The sequence below is a fragment of the Coturnix japonica genome, chromosome 5 (genome assembly GCF_001577835.2).
Source record: "Coturnix japonica isolate 7356 chromosome 5, Coturnix japonica 2.1, whole genome shotgun sequence".
Classification (NCBI taxonomy): Eukaryota; Metazoa; Chordata; class Aves; order Galliformes; family Phasianidae; genus Coturnix; species Coturnix japonica.
Window position 1 is genome coordinate 1,381,352 of NC_029520.1, and position 24,144 is coordinate 1,405,495.

The 24,144-nt window shown below is 48.2% G+C and overlaps 4 protein-coding genes across 11 annotated transcripts; 2 read left to right on the forward strand and 2 right to left on the reverse strand.

Annotated features, from left to right (window-relative positions):
* Positions 1-462: 462 nt before the first annotated feature.
* Positions 463-7,380, reverse strand: PSMD13 (proteasome 26S subunit, non-ATPase 13). Its single transcript, XM_015863368.2, has 13 exons — positions 7,214-7,380; positions 6,849-6,927; positions 6,338-6,372; positions 6,204-6,259; positions 5,819-5,862; positions 5,483-5,569; positions 4,781-4,952; positions 4,201-4,280; positions 3,992-4,117; positions 3,364-3,426; positions 2,563-2,643; positions 1,726-1,842; positions 463-1,280 (listed from the first exon to the last, which is right to left on the reverse strand). The coding sequence occupies exons 1-13, from the start codon at positions 7,306-7,308 to the stop codon at positions 1,185-1,187; spliced, it is 1,131 nt and encodes a 376-aa protein (XP_015718854.1). The 5' UTR covers positions 7,309-7,380; the 3' UTR covers positions 463-1,184.
* A 32-nt stretch (positions 7,381-7,412) lies between these two features.
* Positions 7,413-11,888, forward strand: SIRT3 (sirtuin 3). Of its 7 annotated transcripts, none has more exons than XM_015863369.2 (8): positions 7,413-7,516; positions 8,031-8,106; positions 8,849-9,049; positions 9,208-9,440; positions 9,579-9,679; positions 9,805-9,966; positions 10,337-10,546; positions 11,195-11,888. In XM_015863369.2, the coding sequence occupies exons 1-8, from the start codon at positions 7,462-7,464 to the stop codon at positions 11,213-11,215; spliced, it is 1,059 nt and encodes a 352-aa protein (XP_015718855.2). In that variant the 5' UTR covers positions 7,413-7,461; the 3' UTR covers positions 11,216-11,888. The 7 variants fall into 7 exon arrangements, 6 of the variants coding, with proteins under 6 accessions (XP_015718855.2, XP_015718856.2, XP_015718858.2 ...); XM_015863370.2 differs by having other exon boundaries at positions 8,852-9,049; XM_032445165.1 differs by having other exon boundaries at positions 7,438-7,455.
* A 644-nt stretch (positions 11,889-12,532) lies between these two features.
* Positions 12,533-22,028, reverse strand: RIC8A (RIC8 guanine nucleotide exchange factor A). 2 transcript variants are annotated; one of them, XM_015863364.2, is made up of 11 exons: positions 21,913-22,028; positions 21,524-21,706; positions 19,262-19,309; positions 17,328-17,942; positions 16,671-16,765; positions 16,103-16,253; positions 15,259-15,354; positions 14,888-15,032; positions 14,597-14,741; positions 14,255-14,374; positions 12,533-13,726 (listed from the first exon to the last, which is right to left on the reverse strand). In XM_015863364.2, the coding sequence occupies exons 2-11, from the start codon at positions 21,605-21,607 to the stop codon at positions 13,606-13,608; spliced, it is 1,620 nt and encodes a 539-aa protein (XP_015718850.1). In that variant the 5' UTR covers positions 21,608-21,706; positions 21,913-22,028; the 3' UTR covers positions 12,533-13,605. The 2 variants fall into 2 exon arrangements, with proteins under 2 accessions (XP_015718850.1, XP_015718852.1); XM_015863366.2 differs by lacking the exon at positions 21,913-22,028 and adding an exon at positions 21,804-21,894 and having other exon boundaries at positions 12,537-13,726.
* Positions 21,924-24,110, forward strand: BET1L (Bet1 golgi vesicular membrane trafficking protein like). The gene is made up of 4 exons (XM_015863380.2): positions 21,924-22,066; positions 22,208-22,299; positions 22,644-22,700; positions 23,400-24,110. The coding sequence occupies exons 1-4, from the start codon at positions 22,048-22,050 to the stop codon at positions 23,565-23,567; spliced, it is 336 nt and encodes a 111-aa protein (XP_015718866.1). The 5' UTR covers positions 21,924-22,047; the 3' UTR covers positions 23,568-24,110.
* Positions 24,111-24,144: the final 34 nt, after the last annotated feature.

A 24,144-nucleotide genomic window follows, 5' to 3' on the forward strand; every position in this document is an offset into this window, starting at 1 on the left:
CAGGCGTTCAGAACTGAGTCACTCCGAAACAAGAGGAAATTTGGAACAAAAGCAATCAGAGGGAGAAGGGTGGGGTGCAACCAGATATAGGATTCAACTCTTTAGGTTTCGCTGTTGGTTTTTTCCCCAGAGCTTAATTCTTCCTTGTCCAAGATATCTTAAAGTACCTGCACAGCAGTGCAGCATCAGCATCAGCCACGTTCTGATACTTCCTTGGGAAAAGGCATCACACAGCTTCCCAGATAGAAAAAAAACTTGGAAATAAAGAACATACATACTCAGGTTCTACATAGGAAGTGAATTAGACGCTTACCCTGCTGGTGAGTGGCACAATAATTCAATCTGTGCTGCTCTGGGTAAAAGGCTGCGCTGTTGTTTGGGGTTTTTTAACTATAAAACTCTAAAGGAAACATGTTTTTAAGCAAAGCAGGGGCCCAACTGCAAAAGAAGGCACTAGAGAACTACAGAAAAGGGAAGGCAGAGAAGTTTATTCCAGCAATACTGCTGCAATTCACTTTAGCACAAAGTGTTCGTAAAAGACAACCACCCCCAGAAGTATATAAAACCAAATCCACTGAATGGTAATCCTGGAAAAAACCCTTTGATGGAGTAAACACTCCCTCTACTGCAAATGAAGAGGAGGGACTGTGGAGAAAGAGGGCAGTAGAAATGATTTCGGTAAAGCTGCCTTCAGGCTGCTGCAGGGCAGGGAGGGAGAGGGTACCAGGGAAGGTCATGCCCTCCTAAGGCCAACACCACTAAGTAATACCACATTACTCAGGCACCTCTCTAGCACATTTTATAGAGGAGCTTCTGCTACCCCCTTAGCAGGCAAATAGCCTCCGCTCCTGTAACATGCAACAAGTATCACATCCTCCCACGGTTCTGTGACAGCAGGACAGATAAATCAGCCACCACGGAGCCTCTGACCTCTTTGTTCAAGAGCAGGATGGGAGCTCCCATGGCCAGTGCCACTAATGTTAGCGCATAGGGAAATCTTGACTCCAAGCACCAAAGGGTTACACAGCAAAAGGCCACTTACTCGTCCGAACACGCGTCGTAAAGCTGTTCTCCCCTCTGCCCACCCACCCCCCTTCAATATAATTCAGTACAGAGTCAGTGGTCTGAGTGCTGCTAGCATCAGTAGCAGTAGAAATTCCTCTCCCAGGATAGTGCAAGGTCCTCTATGTGAGGATGTCATGGGCTTGGTGCTCCACCAACATCTCCATGCTTCTCACATCTGTGCACCAGAACTCCAGGCGATCTTTCATCCCTTTGATCTGCAAGACAAACCCGCAGTCACTTGACTGTTCCCATCACAACAAACCCATACAGAGCAAAATGCTTGAGATCTCCAGCTTTCAGAGCATTGGTTATGAAGGTGAACTTGAGAAACTCAGCCTATCTCCTAATGGCTTAGTGGGAGCTAGTAGTAATAGGTAAACGGTTGGACCGGATGATCTTTTAGGTCTTTGCCAACCTTGGTGATTCTATGATTCTAACAGATTTATAAGCAATTACTGCAAAACAGATAGAGATGCATCATATGCTCAAGGAAAGAGCTAAAGGCAATGTAAACAGTGAAGGAAAAGCTGATATACTTCTGGGTTCCCTGCATGCTTTCGAGAAGCAATAAAGATCAATTCTCAGTGACCTTTAGCAGTTCATCAGCTTCCATGTCAACTAAGGCACAAGACTGCCACAGTCATTCCAGCTGGTCGTTACCTGTTGTAAATCCAACACACGTGGCTGCACCCATGTCATGTGCACCCTCTTATCCACCTCATCAATACTGCCCTTTACCAAGCCTACTGACAGAGCCTTCATCACCAGCAGTTCCACCTTAAAAGAAAAAGAAGAGAGAAAATAGAAAATAAATGAAGAAAACAAGGGATCAACCCATTTCCCCAGAGACCTTTAAATGAATCGAGGCTGTGAATGTTCTGTCTTTTTAAAGCAAAAAAATTAAAGGTCAAGTCCTGCAGCATCTACTCATCCTCCTTTAAATAATTCACACGGTGGGTGAGGAGCTGCATCTTGCTTTTAGCAAGATATTCAACAAGAACTTTATACCACATACTTGCTGAACGAGCTGGTTACAGGAAACAGAGAGACCACAGGATGAGAGTTTTAGCAGGTTCTTCATGCAAGTTCAAAGGTGTGATTAATGTCTCAGAGTTGAGCAGGCAGCTGATTATAAGCAGAGTTCCCCGTGAGCTGACACTGAGTCCAATACTAATTAATACTCTTTAGCACTAGCAAGGCTGTAAACTAGCTGATGACTCCTAAGCGGTAGGAGAGGTAGAGATTCTGGAATAAAAGCCACCACGAAGACAGGTCCCTATAGATCATACTACACAGATCTTAGCTCAGTGACAACAAGCGTGAAAGTCCTGCACCTGAGCCACCAAAACGAGGAGGCAGAGAACCTGACATATGAAGAAGCTGGGATTTTTGTTCAGCCTAGGTGGAAGAAGGCCTGGGGAAACCTCATCATAGCCTGTCAACATTTAAAAGGCAGCAATGGAGAACCTGGAGGTGCTAATTTCATGCTGAACTCACCTCGTTGACGGTGACTTTGGCACTCTTAGCAATCTCCTCAAAAGTGAGCTGTCTGTGATTGGCTGGGCGGGTGAAAGTCATCTGAGTTCAAGAAAAGAAAACAAAAAATAAGGCCCCAAAATTTGTGTTTTGGCTTTTTTCCTCCCCTCTGCAGCACACACAGCTTTTCATTGCACTGCCCTGCTGAGACCTCAACCTGCAGCACCAACTCTTTTCTCATATTTAATCAAAATATTTCAAAGAAAAATCTATTTCTGCCAGCAGAAAGGAAGAACATTCCTCACTTCTCCACAAACATCACTGCTCCGAGCAGATTTCCCCACCAATCTCCAAACAAAGCAGGTCAGTCTGTGCTCAACCCCTGATACAAGACAATGCCTATGAGTGGTAAAAGCAGCTCCCAGTAGAACACTAGAAGTGGAAAACACACGTGTGCATAAATATACAAACACATTATGGTTTAGATAACGCAACTCTGAAACAGATCCACAGCCATGGAGGTTTACACATAAGCACTATTTGTTAACAATATAACCAAAGTCTTAAAGTGACAGAGAAAAACACTTTGAATCCTTGAAACCACAAATAGCAGCACAAGGCTTTCCCCCAGCAATATTTGCTTCTTGGCACCACCTAGAGGTTAAACTTGCTGTCAACCAGAGTTTCTTTCTCAAAGTGAATGAATCTGCTCAGCAGAGAATGCAGCACTTGACTGATGCTAACCCCATCAAAAAGCAGTCACAGCAGCACCCTTCCATTTCCCACAGTTCCCATATGACAGCTCTCAGCTCAGCAGCTCACCTCCATAAGACATAACAGTTGAATCTTCTGCAGCAGAAGTGCTTCGTTTGCAGCCAGATCTGGCTGTGAGAGGGTAAAACACAACAAGTCCATTATTACTTATTATTCCCTGCTGGGGGAGCATGCTATACACAGTAGTAAGTCACACAGAGGCCCACTGGTAGTGCCTCATAAATCCACTTGTATGAGAGTTAGGCCATTACAGGTCACCCGCCGCTTGGCAATGATTCCAAAAAGCAAGTCCTGAGAACTGCAGTTAAACACAGCACCCCACAAGGTAGGCAACCTCCTAATAAAAGCCACAGCCTTGCATAAGCAGACCAGTCAATCTGCAAACTGCTGTCATGTCCGTAATACTACAGATGTCAGGTGTCTGCAAGCACTTGGGAGAGAACAAAGAAGCAAAGAGGCAGATGCTGTCAAAGTGCCACCATGATCACAACTAATAGAGATGCTTTAACTTTGCAGTCCCTATATTCTACAACAAAACCAACCAAGGTGAAAGGAATGTTACAATCCTGTAATTAAAATTATACCCAAAATTGTCAGGAAGTCTTAAAGATCACTGGATCTCCTAGATGGCCTCTGTAAATACTAAGCCTAGGCCTTAAGCAATGTATCGACTCACCTGCTGACCCCATGCTGACTTCAAAGCCTGAAACGTCTCTACATTACCACTGTTGAAGGCATAAAGAGTATCAATCAGCCACTGCCGATCAGTGCTTCTCAGGGACTCCAGAACAGGGTGCATGAGCTATAGGACATATGCAAAACATTGTTAAAAGCATAATACCAACTCCTTGTACTCAACAGCTGAAAGAAAGTAGCATCCCTTACCAGCTCTCCAAAGTTATAAACACCTTCTCCTAAGAGCCCTGCCAGCCCCAGGGTAAATGCTCTCTCCTGCTGCTCTGATACTGTGGAAAGAGAAAAAACATACAAACAACACCAAAATGTCAATTAACATTTGCATGGAGCAGCAGTCTAAGTCCCACTAGCCAGCCTCTCCCTCACTTTGTTCTCTGCCTGTGTTTGATTATCCACAGCCCCTCTCCTTATCTTTTCCCATGCCTGAAATTCAGAAACCTGCAACAAGCAGAGGAGCGTAAAAGAAAAGGAAAAGAAAACAGAGAGGCTGGTTTTTGAACCTATGTTGAAGATTTCAGGAACTAGAGCAAACTATCCCTCTTGGTAGTAGCACTATCCCCTGATTCCATCACCTCAGTGCATTTAGGAGCAGAATCCTACTCATGTGTTTCCTAACTGCCTACCCTCCTCCCTGCCCTCTTTCTGTTGAGGTCCTAAGCCAACTATATACTCAAAACAAAGCTGAGAAAACTAGTGCATTTATTTAGAGTGAAGGGATAAAACAGAGAAGATAGCTGAGGCTCTCTTTGCTGTGCAAAGGAAGAGTTACCTGGCAGATCTTTAACATCAATGCATCCCAGAAACCTCAGAGCATCCTTATAGTACGAGGCGTGGTTCCCAATCGTCTGGTAGTACTTGCTGGAGAGATCATAGAAGCGACTATGAACCGAAGTCACCCCAGGGAGATTGTTCAGCATCTCCTCAACCTCCTCAATGGTCTCCTAGAAGAGTGGAAAACTTATCTGTTACAGAAAGGTACACTTCATATACACCCACCCCCTACCCTTCTAGTTTACCATTAAGGATTATCATATCTGTTCCACAAGCAACATCCATTCAGTAGTAAGAGCAGGCGAGACCACAGACAAAGCCACTACCACAGTATTAAAGTAATGGCATCCTTCCTCTACAAGATTAAGTTAAAAAGAAACCACCCCAAGCTCCAGCTACATATACTTAAAATATACTTAATACCAAGATGCTTCAAAATGTTTGAACTTGCAAAAGGCTCAAGCTGAACTGCATGGAAAACCCTAAACTTTAGAAGATGGTTCTCAGAACCTTCCTGAAACACACTACATCTACATTTTATGGCCTACAAGACATAAAGTAAACTGTAGGTCTACCTGGAAGTCCTAGGAGCTGCATATCTATGATCAGCTCATTCACAACTGAAGCACAAATACAGGCACACCTGCTACTGAACTGCATCACAGAGCTCCAAACTGTCCAACTCCAGTTACCACCTCACCTTTGTCACCTGCAGGTCTCCAATGTTCAGCTTCAGTGCCCCAATGGCTGTTTTACACAGAATGACAGCTTCATCACTGCTTTTTACCTGTAGTTACAGAAACCCAGACTTGAGTGTTTCCAATTCCAGTCAGTCAGGCTCTTGAAACCTAAACCCAGTTATACTTCATTTGTTAATAAGTTGCAGCAATAAAACACAGGTGTTCATTCTAAAGAGTAGGTATTCTCCACCCTAGGTCTCAATATATAGATATACATAAAACAGCTGAAAAGATGCCTGAAATTCACATTACCACTCATGTAGGTGAACAGCTAGGAAGGGTGATCTCAAAAATACCTTTTCTCGAGTCTTTTCCAGAAACGTAAGGGCCACAGTGGGATCTGCAACAAAGAAAAAGACCTCAGCAATTCCATTCAGTTAACCTAGGAGTAAATCCTTTGCCTGAATTCAAGAACTTTCTCCTATAGCTTACTGTCCAAATTTCTAAAGGTGCTACTACCTGTAGGACAGGCTTTCTGCTCATTAGCTGACTTCTCATTTGAGCAACGGTACTGCTGCTCTAACACAGCACTAATTACTCAAACACTTAGCATTGGTGCTTTCCTTCTTTCATACACAAGCAAGACAATAGCTCAGCATTGAAGACTTAGCTGTTACTACTACCTAGTTTCATGGGCATCACTCCTTAAAGACAGTGTAAGCAAAGGGTAAGGTCACTTACCTGTCATCTGCCTGACTACATGAAGAATGATCTCTACCAGGGACAGGGGATTCACCCTAGAATGAAGAACTTGCTGTCAGAGCGGTACTTGTCAGCAATAGGTTGTCTACAAACTTCCAGGCAAATAAACTCACCTGTGTTCAAACTCGCTGATGAAGTTCTCATAAAGCTGTGGGTACAGAGATATCAACAGTTAGGGAAAACAGATGTTTTGTTTGATTCACAAACCTTATGAGCTAATAGATACTGAAACACAATGCCTCTCTGCAGCCCTGCCCAGTGTTTGCTTTCCATTAGCAATGTACAAATGGCATAGGCCTGAACTCAAGACATTCTCCAAGTCCCTCATACACATCCCACAACTAAAAACTAGTGGCTCTTCATTAGGGAAGCCCTTACCTCAGGGGATACTGAGCTTTAAAACAGACACAAAGGGAAAGTGGGGAATGAAGGAGGATATGGTAAGCCCCTATCTTCATGAAGACCTTGACAGAGCATATATGAACTACCATCTCTGCTTTGTAACTATATATACTGCATTCAGCCCATCCTGTACTTCCAACAATAAGCCATCTTGTTACAAAAGGGAAAGAAAAAACACACTACACCTCCCGTCTGTTGCTCAGAGACGGCAGAGCACCTCACCTTGATGAGTCCATCTCCTTGTGCAAAGCACGGGTCCTGCACAAAGTCCAACACTTGCAGTGTCAGCTGGTGCCAGAGCCTTCAAAACACAGAACCACAGGACTATGAAGATTAGAACAGACACCTGAGGTCAGGTCCAGCTCCAACCCACCCTCATCACTCCCAATGGCCACATCCCATCCCCACGGTTCTCCAACACCCCCATGTGCAGTGACTGCAGCAGCTCCTCACGCGGTGCACACATTCACCTCCATTCTTCCTTTACCACAGCGCAGGCCGAGTCCCCCTCTCTCCACACAGCCCCAGTCCCTCCTGCAGCCCATCACCCCGGGTTGGACCCCGACGTAGCCCCCCCCATGTCTCACTTCTTATTGTAGAGCTCCTCCAGGCGGTGCCACACCGCGGCCTGCCCCGGCCCCGCGCTCTGGCTCTGCTGCAGGAAGCCCGGCACGTCCTTCATGGCGGCGGCGACCGCAGCAGGCAGCAACGCCGAGCACCGGGCCGCCCCCGCCGGATATGCACACTCACTTCCGGCGTGCCGCGGGGTACGATGGGTACCGGAAGGCCTAGCGTTGCCCGGCCCCTCCCCCCCCACACACTCCCCCTCGTAATTATGGCAACGGGACCTTGGGGCGGGGGGATCGGTGCTGTGCGGCGGGTGGTGGCGGGTGAGGAGCTGAGGGGGGGCAGTGGGCCTTGATGGGGGGAGTGGGCCATGATGGGTGCTGGAGGAAGCCTGAGGGGAAGGAACGGGGCCTGAGGGGATGGAACGAGGCCTGAGGGAAAGGAACGAGGCCTGAGGAGAAGGAACGGGGCCTGAGGGGAAGGAACGAGGCCTGAGGGGAAGGAACGAGGCCTGAGGAGAAGGAACGGGGCCTGTGGGGAAGGAACGGGGCCTNGGAACGAGGCCTGAGGAGAAGGAACGGGGCCTGTGGGGAAGGAACGGGGCCTGAGGGGATGGAACGAGGCCTGAGGGGATGGAACGAGGCCTGAGGGGATGGAACGAGGCCTGAGGGGATGGAACGAGGCCTGAGGGGATGGAACGGGGCCTGAGGGGATGGGGAGGAACGGGGGTAAGGAAGCAGGCCCCAGGGGGAGCCTGAGGTAGGGAAGTAGACCCTTAGAGGAAGCTGAGGGGAGAACAGATCCCTCGCTGTTTGCTGACTCTGTGTTTTCTTGCAGCATGGAGGAGCCTGTGGGAGCGTGGTGGCCTGGCTCGGTTCTACCCGCAGTGCAGGACTGGCTGTGGGCTATGCAGGTAGGGCTGGATGGTTTCATGCAGAGCTGGTGTGGAGAGCGGCACCTCTCCTGTCTGAAGTCCTGTGTGTCTTTGAGCCTGAGCTGGGAGCTGAGAAACAAAGGACAGAGAAATGTTAACGTTTGCCAGCTTGTGAAATGAGCTCTGTGGGAATCTGACCTGGCACAGCCCAAACCACGTCCTTGTGGTACCAGTGTCAGCCACGCTGAGCACGTTAGGACACAGTAATTGCTGTTTGCAGATTGCCAGGATCCAGCAGCTCTTGGCTCTTCACATTCTCACACCTTCCCTGGACTGCTTTCAATATCCTGCTGCTGCAAGCACTCATTGTCTGGGGAGAAAGTGTTCCTTGGGATGATAATGGGTGTTCTCAGCCCCATCTGTATGCACTGCTGACCTGCAGTTCCTTTGCTTTCCAGCTGCACACAGAGCTCTCCCAAGGCAGAGTCCCTGGGGTGAGATAGAGAACTGGTGAAATGTCTGTCCTAATCCAAGCAGTGCTGCTCCAGAGTGACCACAGCACCCTGTTAGAAGTTTCCTGAGACCCAGGGCATAGACAGGGCATTTCCCTTTCTTATAGGGAAATTTGGTGTGTTTTAACATTGATTTGGTATTATTAAGATCTAAAATCAGTTCAGTGTTCTGGAGTAGACTTAATGCTTGAACTTTCTCCTAGTTGAGCTTTCTCTCAGCTGAAGTCTCTTTCCCCACACAACCGACTGTGCTTTCCCTCTGTTCTAAGCAGGGTACAAGGGACCAAGCCCTTCTCTCTGTCTGCTGCCACCAGTGCTGTTCTAGGACTGGGCAGCTGGGGAGGTGACAGTGGGAAGCAGAAGCTCACCCTGCAGGATGTGGCGGAGCTCATTCAGAAGAAAGAGTGTCGTCGAGTAGTGGTGATGGCTGGTGCTGGGATTAGCACCCCCAGCGGCATCCCAGACTTCAGGTACTGCCTTCATTGTTTTATTTATCTTTGATTAGTGTTGGGACTATCAGGTTCTTCAGCCTAAGCCAAGAACGTGGCTCTCTGCTCTTTTGTGTCCTGGCTTGGTGGGTCGCTTTCCCCCTGTGTTCTGACTGCCCACCTTCCTTTTCTCTCTGCAGGTCCCCGGGGAGCGGCCTCTATAGTAACCTTGAGCAGTACAACATCCCTTATCCCGAAGCCATCTTTGAACTGGCCTATTTCTTCGTCAACCCCAAGCCATTTTTCACTTTGGCCAAGGAGCTCTACCCTGGCAATTATAGACCCAACTACGCCCACTATTTCCTGAGACTCTTGCATGACAAAGGGCTCCTTCTACGTCTCTATACTCAGAATATTGATGGGCTGGAGCGAGGTGAGTTTTCTCCAGCTCTCAGAAAAAGCTGATAATGAGAAGCAGAACAGGAGGACTGGGAATATGCCTGTTGAAGATGGAGTTTCTGGTTCAGTCGCCTCATGCTGAGCTGATCCTCTCCCACCTGCTGTGTTCCAGCTGCTGGGATCCCTCCTGATAGACTGGTGGAAGCCCACGGCACCTTTGCTACTGCCACGTGCACAGTCTGTCGGAGGAAGTTCCCAGGAGAGGACTTCAGGGTGAGTGAATGCAGCTGGACATTGACATGAAGTGATGTTACTGTGAGGGTCCAACATGGTTGTGACCTTGTTTGTGTATATATGTGCTGCCCCATATCAACTGGCATTGGGTGCTTTTACTTCAGGGAGACGTTATGGCAGACAAGGTCCCTCACTGCCGTGTCTGCACTGGAATTGTCAAGCCTGACATTGTGTTCTTTGGCGAGGAGCTTCCGCAGCGCTTCTTCCTGCACTTGACAGACTTCCCCATGGCAGACCTGCTCTTTGTCATCGGAACGTCCCTGGAGGTCTGGGACTAGGGGGATGTCCTTGTTCACAAGTTAAAAAGGGCCTGAGGGGCTCTGGAGGAGAGAGAGGGGTTACGGAAGGCAAGAAACTGGGTTATCAAGGTAAAATTGGAGGCGGCAGGAAATAGGGTGTATGCACACAGAGGCTGCATGAAAACTTTGTGTGCTCCTGGTGAAGGTGGTGCAGCAACTTGAGCAAAACATCCATGACCAGTTCAAAGCTGGGGTAGCTTAGCCTAGCCCATGGTGGGAGAACTTGTTAAGCACGAACCCAGCAGTTTGGAGTCCCTGAAGTTTAGCACACAATGAATTGATCCCTGCAGTGAGGTGACCACCTTTCTCTCTGCTTCACTGGGTTGCCTTCCTTTAGGTGGAGCCCTTTGCCAGCCTGGCAGGAGCTGTTCGCAACTCCGTTCCCCGGGTCCTCATCAACCGAGATCTTGTAGGACCATTTGCCTGGCAGCAACGCTACAATGACATAGCCCAGCTGGGGGATGTGGTCACTGGGGTCGAGAAGCTGGTAGAACTGCTGGATTGGAACAAAGAGATGCAAACACTAATTCAGAAAGAAAAAGAAAAGGTGGGAAGGAGCTCAGTGCCCCATCTCCCTCTCTTGGCCTCCATTCCTGGTGCTTGAGTTATATTGGGAGGGGGATGCAGGTGCTGGCTGGGATTGGAGTCTTGCACCGCAGGCATTGCCATGCTCACTGTCAGCATTCAGATAAAGGAACCAGGGAAAAGTGCAGGAGGGTTATAAAAGCAAACAGCAGTGGTATTTCACAGTGAGGGCAGGCACAGTGCCACAGAGCAGACTGTTGTATTGCTAAATGGGGGCAGAAGGGGAGGACAGAGCTGCTGGCCTCAGAGGAAACAGGAAAAACATGGAAAATGCTGAGCTTAGGGTTGAGTATGGGTGCCTTAAGGCTTCGTCAAGCAGTGACATTCCTGATTACTCCAGTGCTTCCTGTGGCTTTCAGCTGCTTATTTATTTATTCCCAAATGAAACAACACACAGGTATAGATTGAAGGGCAGTAGCCTAGAGCTGGAGTCACAGACCAAAAAGAAAGGAGTCATCTTAATCCAGTCCAGTCGTGTAAGGCAGTGGAAGTGGAAGCATGAAAAACCCTCCTTGCTGTGGGATTTTGGTGCTAGCAGCATCACTGACTGAGCTGGTAGGGGGTGGGAGGTTTGAAACACCCAAGCAAACACTGTTTTCTTTATTTTTAGCTGGATGCAAAAGACAAATAGGACAGCTGGCTCCCTGCTGCTGGAAAGGAATGTTCACCCTGAAGAAGAGATGCTGCCATGCCCAGCAAGAGCAGAGGAAGAGACAGTGGCAGGGAGCTATGGAAGAGTCCATCCAGCTCTGCAGCAGCACATCTACACAGGACTGGAACTTGGGGAGAAAGAGAATGCGCATGGCTCAACCCAACCAGCTGAAGCAATGAAGAAGCAGTGAGACCCCATCACCCAGGAAGGAAGGGAAGCCCAAAGGAGCACAGCCCCACTGCCAAGGTGCATTTTCCACACTTAGCAAAGGCTTTTCTACCTGAGACTTCAGAACAGTTGCTGTAGCCACCCACTGAAGGTCATTCCTCCTCACTTTATCTCATTTCAGCACCCAGCAGACTTTTGCATGGCTCTGGCTTTGTCAAAGCACCATTTGACAATGTCCAGCCATGGTTTTCAGCAGCATGTCAGGTGAGATGTGCACAGCTCCTCCACACATCCATCTTCCTTAATCATGAACTGCCAGCTGCTGCAGACTGGTAACATTGAATCTTTGGATGAAACCTGATCAGGAGATGATTGCTGTGAATGTGCCTGGTCTGTTCTTGTTCAGAAAGGCCAGCTCAACTGCTGGAAGTTTCCAGTATGGGGGTGATTATTGATAATAAAGGGTTGTAATTATTTTCCTGATGCCAGCAGAGAGTTTTTTCTGTAAGTTTTACACAGTCTCTTGTGTGTGTGGGGCAGTATGTTCTCAAATTGTCTTATAATGCTGGACACTTCTGAACCTCACTGCTCTACAAAGCAGCTTCCAAGTCAAAGCTGCAGCCCCCAAAAGCTGCCTTACGACTGTCAATATGAGTGTTTAGACCTAGTGCACAGCTGTTGTACATCCAACTGCACTGAGGACACTACTGAAGTCTGGCACAGCTACAGGAACAGAGTCTTCTACGCTTGGTGTCCTGGCAGCTTCCTAGAAGAAAGGTTTAAACAAAGAGGCTCGTTTATCCAGAAGCACAATTCAAATACATCTGTGCGATCCTCACAGCCAGGATGCATCTGAACGTGCAGCATCATGGGAAGCAGAGGGGCTGCTGCAGAATTTTAATCACTTCTACTAAAAATACCATCATCGCTGATGACTGCAGTTACAAAGTGTGCCTTCAGCTTCCCAAAGAGGCAGCCTAACCTCACCCCACCTGGCAGGACCAACTGCAAACCTCTGATACAACCTCACAGCCCCAGGTAACCATGACACCAGGGCAGATTAGATGGGGATCACCTCCTTCGACCTGCTGGCCACGCTCTCTTGAATGCACCCCAGAACGCCATGCAGCCATTTGTCAGAAGGTTTTCTTTATTCTAGCATCACATTTGCATTCCTATTTGTGCTAGTTACATTTTGGAACAACCTAGAGACAAACTAGAAGATTTTCTTTTAAATATTTTCTTTAAAAAGGAAAGAAAAGAATACATAAAAGAAACGTAAGCCATAGCAGAGGACTAATAGCAGCCCCTGGGCACAAACAGCAGCAAGTCTGTGGGAAAGCTGAGGCAGGTGAGGAGGCCAGCACACAACAGACCCTATTTCAGCCTTTCAGTCAGGAAGTGTAAGATGGGGAAAGGTAAGAACACCACTAATTAACCTCTGTGGTAACAGGGAGGGGCTGCACAGTGACACAGACAGACTATCAGAGCATTTCTGGCAATCAGCACAAGTTCCTTTCCTGCAGACAGTGGAAGTGTCTCACAAATCCCCCCCTCCTGCCTGCCCCACAGCACACACACCGTGCTCCATTCAGCACTCGTGCATCCACACAACCCTGTTTGCACAGACGTCATAACACTCACTACCATACACAGCACATCCACACCTACTGCTCATGACAAGGGTGCACTTCAGGCACCCTGCAGGCTGCACTCCCTGCAACCCCCACTCCTGCCTACAGCCCCACCTGCATTCAGCTCCCCTGTGCAGGGCTGACCATGCATGGGGACACACACTGACACGCAGCCACACAAATATCAGCACGATGGTCTAACAGAAAGATCCTCCTGACCCCTTTCCCCCCCCACACACACCAAATATCACACATTTAAAATATAAAAACAACCAAAAAAAATCCTACTGAAAAGTCCTGGAAGCAATTGGGAGTGTGATATTCTCAAAGCTGCCAATGGAAGAGACCAAGTAGAGCCAGGCCACAATGACCTTCCAGAAGGAGAGGTGGTTACAGAGCTGAGGAGGAGGCTGGAGGTTCTTCGTTGTGAAGTGTTAGGGGCCCAGGCTGGATTCAGATCCCATGGGGAGAGTCCCGGTCTGGTACTAGCCTCCAGGTGCAGCACCAGTTCTGGAGGAGAGCGGATGGAGGCTGCCCAGCTGTCTGAGGCTGGGGCAAGAGGTGAGATCAGTCCAGCCCCAGGTCCGAGTCAGATGAGGATCTCTCATCAGCCATATCACGGATTGCATTCTCCATAGGGGCGAGGTTGCCACTTGGCGTGATGCCCATGGGTTGGATGACTTGCTCTCTGCAACCGGGGAGGAAAAGGGAGAAGGTAACAAACTTGCAGCAAGAACTATAGGAAACTAGCATGAAGCAGCCCAGAGCAATCCCTCAAGCCAGCACCAAAAGCAAAACTCCCATGTAAGAGATGGGGACAGTGAGGCAACAGCTGGAAACACAACCCACAGGTGTTTCAGGGTAACTGAGAACTGCAATAGTCTGTTTTTAGGGTCCCATTCTGCAGTGGTTCCAGAAGAAAACAGACATCAACATCCATTCCTGCCCTTTAACATGCAATGTAAACTCATGCATCAAGTGCACTGCTCCCTTCCCTCTTGCCCTTCAGGAGGGCAGTAACAACATTTAGCAGATCCTGGGCTCCTCTCTGTGGCACCTATTAACAAGATTTAACAGGACCCACCTTAGGCAAACTTGGAAATACATCTCCAGGCATCTCCCCCAGCCTCTCGTGACCCTTCAGATTACAGAGGCCAGCGATAAATGTAAATCACACAGATGCTAATACAGGCATGAACACACGATTTTCTCATACCTGGACAACTTGTCAAACATATTGACTAACTTCATGGCTTCGTATTCCTTCTGCTCTTCAGTCATCCCTTCCATGGGGTTGGGAAGTTTCTCCTCAACACGTCCTGTCACAGGATTAATGCTACAAGGACAGTGAGACCAGGGAGAAGGAGGGAAGCAAAGAGGTAAGAGCTCAGCCACGGAGCCATTTCACCCGAGAAGATGGTGAAACAACATCAAGGGCAAAACTTCAGGAATGATGAAGAAAGACAAGGGAGGTGGTGGGAATAGACAGGGAAAAAAGACACAGAGCTGGAGCAGGAAGGAAGGAGGGATGCTAATAGAGAGGAAGCAGAGTTCTTACTTGGGCTTTGCCTCTTTGTACTCCTCTGTATCTGTGTCCTCATCTTCTGAGTACTCTCCCTCCTCCCGGCCACCAGCCATGAGACCTCGTGCTGCCAGGAGCCCAGCTGCATTCCCATAGCCTGTGTACTTCACAAACCTCGACACTGATGGGAGAGAGAGACGGACCTCATGTGGGTCCTCCTGCTGTGTGAGCCAACAGCGAGATCAGCTGAAGGCCATGGAGAAGAAGAAGTCCCTGATGTCTGCTAAGGGTCACCCATCCCACACTACAGGACTCCCTGCGACTCACCGCTCTCCTTGCAGAGCACAAAAAGGAATTCAGCTGCACAGTGCTTCACATCAGTGTCGATGTGGGTCATCAAACGCACCAGCTTGTTGCGCAGTGAGTTCCCCACCTCTGGCCTATTCTTCACATCCCGCAGTGGAGGCAGCACCTACAAGGCAACAGCAAGGAGCAATCAGTGGAGCTGGAACAGCAACCACAGGGTATGCAGGGAAAGAAGTGCGTGCATTATACAACTATGGGCTACAACCTCATGTATGTTTGAATCTAAGAGAGAGAGGAGGTCTCCTTAGAGAATGGCAATATTCAGGTAGCTTGCTATTCTCCTCTCTCCTCAGAGCACCACCACTTGACTTTCAGCTGAACCCATGATGTACCTTCGCCTTCAGGAACTTCCTTGTCTGGCGATGGACTCTGGCACTCTCGGTCAGCAGGTTCAGCACAGGGGTCAGACTCTCCTTCAGCTTATGTCCCTGCAGAAGCATTCACAAGATGAGCAATGCATCAGCTACACTGAGCTCAACTTCCCTGGCTCATGGTGGAGACCATCAGTGCTGAACCACAGGGAAACAGAGGGGCACTGAGACGTAACAACAGCTTCTGCTACAGGAAATTCAGTGTTTCATCACTCCTCAAACAGCAAGGCTTTCTGTGTCCCTCTCTTCAGCGTTTCTACTCACACAGAACATCTAGAGCAGAGAAGTGCAGCAGTCAAATTTGGAGACCCTCTGGAATAACTCCAGAGAATGAAAATGGCCACTAGCTTAACAACAGTGCAAAATCAGGCTGCCAAAAGCAATGGAACAGAGGAGGACAAGCGCTTAGGAGGAGGAAAGAAAGATGAATGGTCTTGACAAATAACATTATGACTGCCAGTCTTCTGACAGCAGACTGTGGGGACAGCATCATAACAAGCCACCAGTCAAGAGATTTGGCTGTATCAAACCAATTCAGCTGCCCAACAAATCATAATTGACTTGAGTGAAACAGAGCACCTGTATTTGAATCACACAGCTAACCATCTGCTGGCTCTGTCAGTCTCACTACCTGCCAAAGCAACAGTGCCACAGCAACCCTCCCAGTTCACAAATGTTCTAGTCCAACCAACTAGAACTGCCACTTCTATACTGAATTCAGGCTGAATGCAAGCTTCCTTGTGCCCTGCAGTGAGCTTGTGTAAACCAGCAGTGAAAAGCTCTGTACAGCAGCCTCTCAGCTTACCCTGTCAAGGCGCCGTTCTAAGAAATCCAACAGGATATTAACTGCATCCATGTTGACACCCATGTACTCAAGTGATCCTGGACGGACTTTTGGAGTCAGGAGAACATCCAGACATTTCAGAGGCAGGTTGCCCAAAAGATTAACTGTGTGGCTTAAGAAAGAACAGAGGTGAATACATAGTCAAGGATCTTTGTTCACAGAAACTCATCAACTATACAGGAATCAAGGTTCATTATTAGCTTCCAGGATCAAGAGGACTCTGAAAACAGACCCAAACTCTCTTTGGGTTGGATCCCAAGCTACCTATACCACTAGAATTGAGCAAGTGTAACTGCTTTCCTTCCCCAACCCTCATAGTTGAATAACTTGCTGGAAGTCCAAAAATTCTTCAGTGACAACAGAAAAACAATGGACCTTGACACAGAGGCCAAGTAGGACCAAGTAGGTCTCTAGAGTCTCCTGCTGCATCACTCATTCATACTCTGATGGCTGTTGTCAGGCAGGGCCAGTGTTGGGGAGACCTCAAGTCTGTGTCCAGTGAAGGCCATTATGTAGTTATCTAACAGACCTGTGGAACTCCTCCGTCCGGTCCTCTCCGTCAGCACAGATCATGAGGCAGTGGCGCAGGAGTGCACCCAAGTGCCGGTACAAAGCAGCATCTTCCTGGTTCCAAAATAGAAAATGGAAACCTTGATCAGAAAAGGGTCTCCACAAACCAAAGCCTGTTGTCTCTACAACCCACAGCCCCATCCCTCCCCTCCAACAACTTGCTCACTGACAGCAGGGTGTATATGTGCAACTATCCTCCAGATTCTCCATCTGCTGCCAGATATCTTCCCCATTGCCCTACAGCACCAAGTCAGGGGCTGGAAGAGGCCCAGGAGTGGGCACAGGGATAAAATAGACATGATATCAGACCTCCTTCTGACTTTGTCCAGAGGTGAAAGGCAGCAGGACACACACAAGTGAGTTATGTGTACATGGGGGGGTTCTGCTTTCCCACTTGCACAAGTCAATATCATTAAGAAGGAAAAATGCCCAACTTACAGGTCTTAATGCTGTAAAGTCTTAATGCATCAGAGGCAGTGCCCTGCAGAACAAGGTCCACACACACAAGTCTCTTGCTACCCTTACATGCAAGCAGAGGCTGCAAGGGGGCTAGTATCTAACACAACATAAGAGTAGACAAGCAAATGTAGTGTGGTGCAACACTCGAGGAGCTTACCTCATCCACCTCCCTCTTGCTGGAATCAAAAGTAATATTGAAGAGCACTTTCAGGATCTCCATGGCTCGCTCTGTCTCTTGCCGAGGCAAAGGTGGAAGCAATCCTTCCTCAGTGGCAACCTCATAGGGGTCCATCCACTTGACACCAAGAGTCAGCTCCAGGGTGTCTGTCATCAGGCTGATGCCCCGGAGCTCCTGGGCTAACTGCTGCCGGATATCCACTCTCAGTGCTGTCAGCAGGAAGAGAAGACGCAGGTCAAAGAACTTGACTTCATGAGGAAGGCTCCTCTCGTTGTAGAGTTTGATGCGCTTTGTCAGGCCCACTGCCAGCCGGGCTTCAGCTGTCAGCTCCTGTGCTCTCGGACTGCTGAAGACAATGTTGCAGAGGCATTTGAGGGATTCCAGGATGACCTCCAAGTCCGGGACCTCTCGGATGAGCTCCTCTGAGTAATCAATGCCAGCATGCCTGGATAGGGTCTTCAGCCCTTCCTCGGTGCTGAAAGGCTCAAGGCAGTATTTGTCCCGTGACAGGATGCGGATGCTTTCCAAGCACGTGACCTGGCAGGATGGCTGGAGCTCTCTCTCCAGAAACTTGATCAGCAACTGGGCCATTTTCTGCGTGGTTAGAAACAAAGAATGCCACACATGCTGACACTTCACAGTGCAGCCCCAACGCAAGGTAGCATGCTGTAACACCTAGGAGCATCACCTAGATACAAAGCATCATCTAGATACAGGCCTTCTAACAGGCAGCTCTCAAAGCGTTTGCTTCTGGCACCTGATGCTGACCCAAGTCAAGCAAGGACAACCAGCAAGAGACAAAGAATGGCTGGGGAGTGCTGTCAGAATTAAGTGAAGAATAGGAACAGGCAGCTGCTGCTGAGTGAGTGAACTACTGCTTATTTTAGCTTCACCCATGGTTAGGATGGTTTTGGCTAATATGGATTACCTGACAGCTGCAATAAGCTAAGAGAACAGTGCAAAAAAGTCCCTTATATCTTCACTGAGAAGCAGCACTCAGTTCAACAGCAGTGGTTCAGCCTCACCCAGAGCATTAAGACTAGAGAAGCTTCTGCTTTGGGTGCTCCAAACAGGCTGCTGAGGCTGACACCAGAGAACTGCTGTGGGAGGGGAAAAAGAACTTAATGGGTTCAGAATTGTGTGTGATGTGGTAAGAAAGGAGGGGAAAAGACCTCAGAAGATTCAAATAAAAAGGACCTCCCATAAATTTCAGTGCTGTCTGGAGACCTACTACCCCTTCATAGGTACAGACTGACAGCTCCAGTAACACTGATTTACCACAGCTGAAGATATAACCCTTGTGGATAACAATAACATACATGATAGCAAACATGGAAAAGTACAAGAGCGAAAGGTAAAGCCTCACACAACCCAGTGCAGCTAGGTTGTAACTACACATAGCAACACGTCACTCCACCATTAATCCCCTGCTTCCACACACGACCCACCACAAAACTGGTCCAGATGGAGAATAACAGAGATAGAAGAAAAATGTTCTTTCCTAAAGCAGATCCTACCAAGCATATCTGCAGTGCAGCCGTGCAAAGGCCTGCCCCAGCACAAGAGAAATGCCACGAGTGGAAATGGACAGGGGTATTTCTTTCCACTGAGTGCCAGATTATTCCAGCTTAAAGGGTTTGTTAATAGACAGCTTTGGTCAAATCCTGCAGCTCGCTCACAGCAGAAGCACTTACCCGCATGCTGCTGTTATCTTTGCTTAGCAGACTGCACCATTTACACACACACACACACACACACACACACACACACAGGATCATGCTTCTCATGCATGCTGCTGAAGCCATATGCATCACCAAACCCAAAGGGATTGCTAATGTTGGAAGAATACTGATTTTTATCCCCAGCCACCATCTACAGGACAACAAGAACAAGAAGCCAAAGAGCACGCCTACCTTCCTCTCCTCCCGTTCCTCATCATCAAAGGTAAAGCATTGAGATTTCTGTAGAGCAGAAAAGAAAGTATGAGTTTAAAAATCCACAAATCTGCCTTTCCCAAACAGGGAATAAGCTTGGAAAGCAACTCTGAAAAGCACTCTATAAAGACAAGTAAGCCTTCTCAAGAAGTCTTTACCAGCACAGGGAATCAAAGAGGCAAAGAGTGTTAAAAAACCTATGAATACTGCACACCTCTTTAACAAACAGCATAGGTAGGAGCCAGACACAAGGACAGTTTTTCCTGTTGCTGAGAGCTTTGCTTCATTATTGTCTTCTCTGTTCAACACTGTTTGTATCCAGCAACTTCAGCTACATTTTAACAAGCAGGGAACGAACCTCATTTGAAAAGCCCAGATACAGCCCATGCTGCCAAGTCAGAATTGTTTTCCTTCTCTTTCATGCCTGAAAAACATTCGATGAACACCCCATACTCTCTTCTGCTGGCTCAGTGGTGGACACCACATGTCACAGGCCAAAGCTGTGCCCATCTGATGGACCAGCTTAATTTTATATACTGCAGCTGTGAGGTGGGTATTCAATACATTCCAAATATCCCATAACTCATAGTATAGTTTGGGTCTTAAGGGACCTTAAAGATCATCTGAATTCCAACCCCTTGCCATGGGCATGAACACCACAAGCTCAGGTTGTCCAAAACCCCATTCAGCCTGGCCTGGTATCCACAGCTTCCCTGGGTAAACTTGATTACGCTTAATGACTCTACCAAGCTATGTGTACGCTCTTCTCCCCTTTGTTATTGTTTCTTTTCCTTCCTAATAGAAAGCATCACTTCCTTGCTACTTGCAAACAAATCCTTATGTTCTTCCTACAGCATCCTGAAGTAGGACTGTTATTCAGCTCACGTTCTTCACACACAGCCAATTAAAACAGGTGAACGCTCCACTCTATGCAGAACGGAGCTTTCCCTTGCATCTGTGAACCTTCTCATGTCAGTCAGAACGTTAGTCAGACTGACCTCGTGCACAAAGGCATTTCCAGAGCTTCTTTGCAGGCTCCTGTAATCTCATTCACAAATATTTCCATAACACACCTGTGGGTTTGGCTTTAGCTGTATTCTATTCCCGACAACCAGGAACTGACTGCATATTTAATAGTGAATTAAATATATATATATACCTAGAGAAGAATATAACAGCACCTGCTTTTGTAGTAAAAAAAACTATGCAAGGAAGTCGGTTGGCTTATAATCAGTTTAATCTCTTCAGCTCATTTCTCCCAGACAAGCTAGCAAAATGACTGACATCCTCACAAGTTTCCTATGCTCTACACGCTGACAAAGAAACCAGCTGGAGGAATTCAAAGCATTGGATTTAGTGCCTCAACACGGTTGCACAACAAATGCCATTTACTATCCTAATTTCTCCAGCACACCAGCTGCTGCCAGCAACGCTAATCCTGCAGACCAACCTTTTAAAAGGGACCTGCTGTTTCAAAACCGACTGCTGGAAACAGTTAGTGCAGGAAGGGAAGTGCACATGCTTGTAAGATAAGCACAGGTTTTCCCCACCAGCTTCCCTCCTACTTCAGAATGGTGCAGAATGAGTCACAGATCTGCAGGGCCAGCCCTAGCCTGGTGGAAACCCTCTGAAGGAAATTTCCCTGGCAGACAGTTTCAAAAGGGAACTACCCCTGCAGATGATCTAAGGTTAGAGTCACTCGCACTTCAGCTTCCTGACCCGGTCTTTTTCATGTTCTACACTCATTATTTCATGCGCCAGCTTTCAGATCAGGCACCCTAATCCAATCCCAGCATCCATTCACACCAACTCCTAATTGTCTTTTGCTTACAAATCACAACAATCCTACCTGCAGCTCCTCCCTAGGTGTGAGTTTTATTACCTCCAAACCTTGCCTAGCATCAAGGCTCCTCCTACTCCTCATGCCCATGATTATTCCCCTACCGGGTTTAACTTGCAATCTGGATAATAAAGAAAATCCTTCCCATGTACTTTTCTTCCAGCATAAACAAGATAAAGGGAGGCTTCTTAGCTGCTTCCTAGTAAAGCATCATTAAGAAGCAGCTTGCAAGTAACAAAACAAAGCAGTCTATGACATCTCCAGGGCAATAATGCAGAGACAGATGCTCAGAGGAGATGGGATAGCTGGGCAGCACTGTGAACCCATAACACGGCCCAACCTGCTTCCAGGCTTGCTGACAGCAGCAGGTGACATCAGGCTGAGGTGTGATGCTCACTCACCTCCTGGTTGTAGATCTGAAGCACCTTGAGGACCGCGTCTTGCTCCCCGCTTTCCACCGTGGCCACTACGGTCCTGAGCTCCATGATACCAACAGCTCAGCTACAGCAGGATGGGAAGCAGAGAGGAAAGGCTTCCAGAGCTCCTGGATAACAGCGGTGCAAAGGGACCTCGATCCTTGAGAACTGAGAGGCAGTGAGAAAGGGGGTGGGGAAAAAGAAACAAAAATCAAGCGAGCCGGCTCACTGCTGCGTCCATAAAGCAGACGGGTGAACCACGTACAGCCTCTCTGCCCCTCTAATCCTCTTCTTTCCTCTTTGCTTTCCGACGTTTAATGCATGCCCTCCCAGCACAGCGCTGGGACACCCCCCCCTCCCCACCCGAGGATTACCGCAGCAGATCACGGTGCTTCCCGTAATAGCTCCCCGCTCCTCACTACCCAACAGGGAAGGCGAAGGCCCAGCGGCCATTTTACAGAGGCGGAGCTCCTCCTGCCGGGCGGAGCCGCCTTTCGCCGTGTGCCGCCATGGCGGACTGGGGGCGAGGTGAGGGGGAAGGAGTGAGGGGCGCGCTGAGGGGCTGCTAAAGGGGGCGCCCCGCCGCCATCTTGGGGCACCCCGCCGCCATCTTGGGGATGTGCCATGCTCCCCAGTCGGGATGATGAGACGCGTTTCTTTTCTCCTCAGGACAGAATGCGGTTGCTATGGAGGATATGCTGGACGTGGAGAACAAGCGCATGACAGACAACCTGGCCAGCAAAGTCACCAGGCTGAAGTCGGTGAGTTGCTGGCGCTGCTATGGACGCTTGCAGGGTCTCAGGGACAACGCAGTTGTGTGGGCTTCCTCAGTGCTGTGGGCATACGATGGCTGACGTGTAGCAGTAGGAGGCAGTGCTGGTCCGTCAGCTGTTGTCATATGTCCAACATAGGGAAGTTTCTGCCAGCTTTCCCAGATTATTTCCACAGCAAAAGGATTCCCACAACCCCAAACTGCAGTGAGTGAGAGGCCTTGTTTTGTGGCTGTGCTTAACAAACCTCCACCACATCCTCTAGTGTGGGCCTAGATGCGTTCCAGGTTGTCTTGGTGTTCATTAACGTCAATTTCCTCTCTTATGCTGTGTAGCTGGCTCTGGATATTGATAAAGATGCTGATGAACAGAACCGTTACCTGGATAGCATGGTAAGGAACCAAAAAAGAAGGGTAAAAAGCATGAATTTCAATGTTGGGACCAGTTTGGTCAAAGGTGGGAGCTTGGAAGCTTAATAGCTTGGAACCTTAATAGCAGTGTATGGCCTTGGAGTATCTGAACTGGATATTTGTTCAGCCTAGAAATCAAAAGAGTGGAGAGTTGGAATGAGAGATGTAAAGACAAGAGATCTTAAAGGAGAAGCCCCGAATCAGCACGCAATTGTGCTTCTATTAGAGAAGATTTAGGGATATTTCAGGAGAAACGTGAGCAAAAAGTGGGAGGTAGTTTATGAGAAAGGAAAACAGACGTGGAGTCGAAATGATAATGAATTGCTTTAAGACTTGTTTGCTGCCACCTGGTGGTGTTACAAGTGTATGCTGCCCCATGCTGAAAGAAAAAAAAGAGAACTAATGGAAAGAAACTGCGTGGTTTTGGTGCTTTTTAGCCTGCCCTGGCAGGCATTAACGGTGCTAGCTTTATGTAGAGATACTTGGTATGCAGTATTTACCTGTGCCTTTGCCACGAGCGCAGGCAGGGAAGTTCCTCATAAGAGAGACACGATAGGTACAGAGATACAGGCAGTTACAGCGCAGCTGCTGCAGTTGTTCTTTAAGCAGGAAGCTGGACCCTCCTCATGGGCTGCCTCTCCAGTTTGAAATGCTGCTTTTTGCACTTTGTTTCTCCTCTAGGATTCGGATTTTCTGAGTGCTACTGGGCTGCTGACCGGCAGCATGAAGCGATTCAGCACCATGACACGCTCTGGGAGGGAGAACCGCAAGTTACTCTGCTTTGTTTCTGTAGGACTGGTTGTTGTTTTCTTCATCCTCTACTATCTTGTGTCCAAAGCTGGGACTTGATCTTGGTTCTTGCGTAGTTTTACTGAACTAAATCAATGTGATTGACAGACTTGTTCAGCGCCTTTCTAGATCTGCCCTGCTTTGGGATCCTTGGGACTTCCCAACAGACATTCCAGATAACTTTTAACCAGTGTTTTGTCACCATTCTGGCTGGTCTTGGAGGTAAAATGAGTATTTCACTGACAGCACATCCACCAGGCTGCTCTGGATGACACATCCCACCGCACATATAGACCCTGCAGCACCCAGACCTGGAAGAGCTCAGTCAGCCCCTGGGTGATGCCACTGTTGTTCAGCTCCTGCAGCATCACATCTGTCACCTTTCCTTGGCAGCTGCCTGCCCTGCAAAGACCATTCTAACTGGATTTCCACATATCACCTGATTTTGATGTTCATGCCTATATCTCTCGTCTCATCCATGTCTTGCAGCCAGTTCTTAAGGGATACTTTTGTCTTACCTCCATTACTAATACCTGGCATATCTGACAAATCCAGATGGTTATCAATACAGGTTTAATAAATCAGAGGTTTGGAAGCTGCAAAGTTTAGGCTGTAATGATTTATAAACTTTGGAATG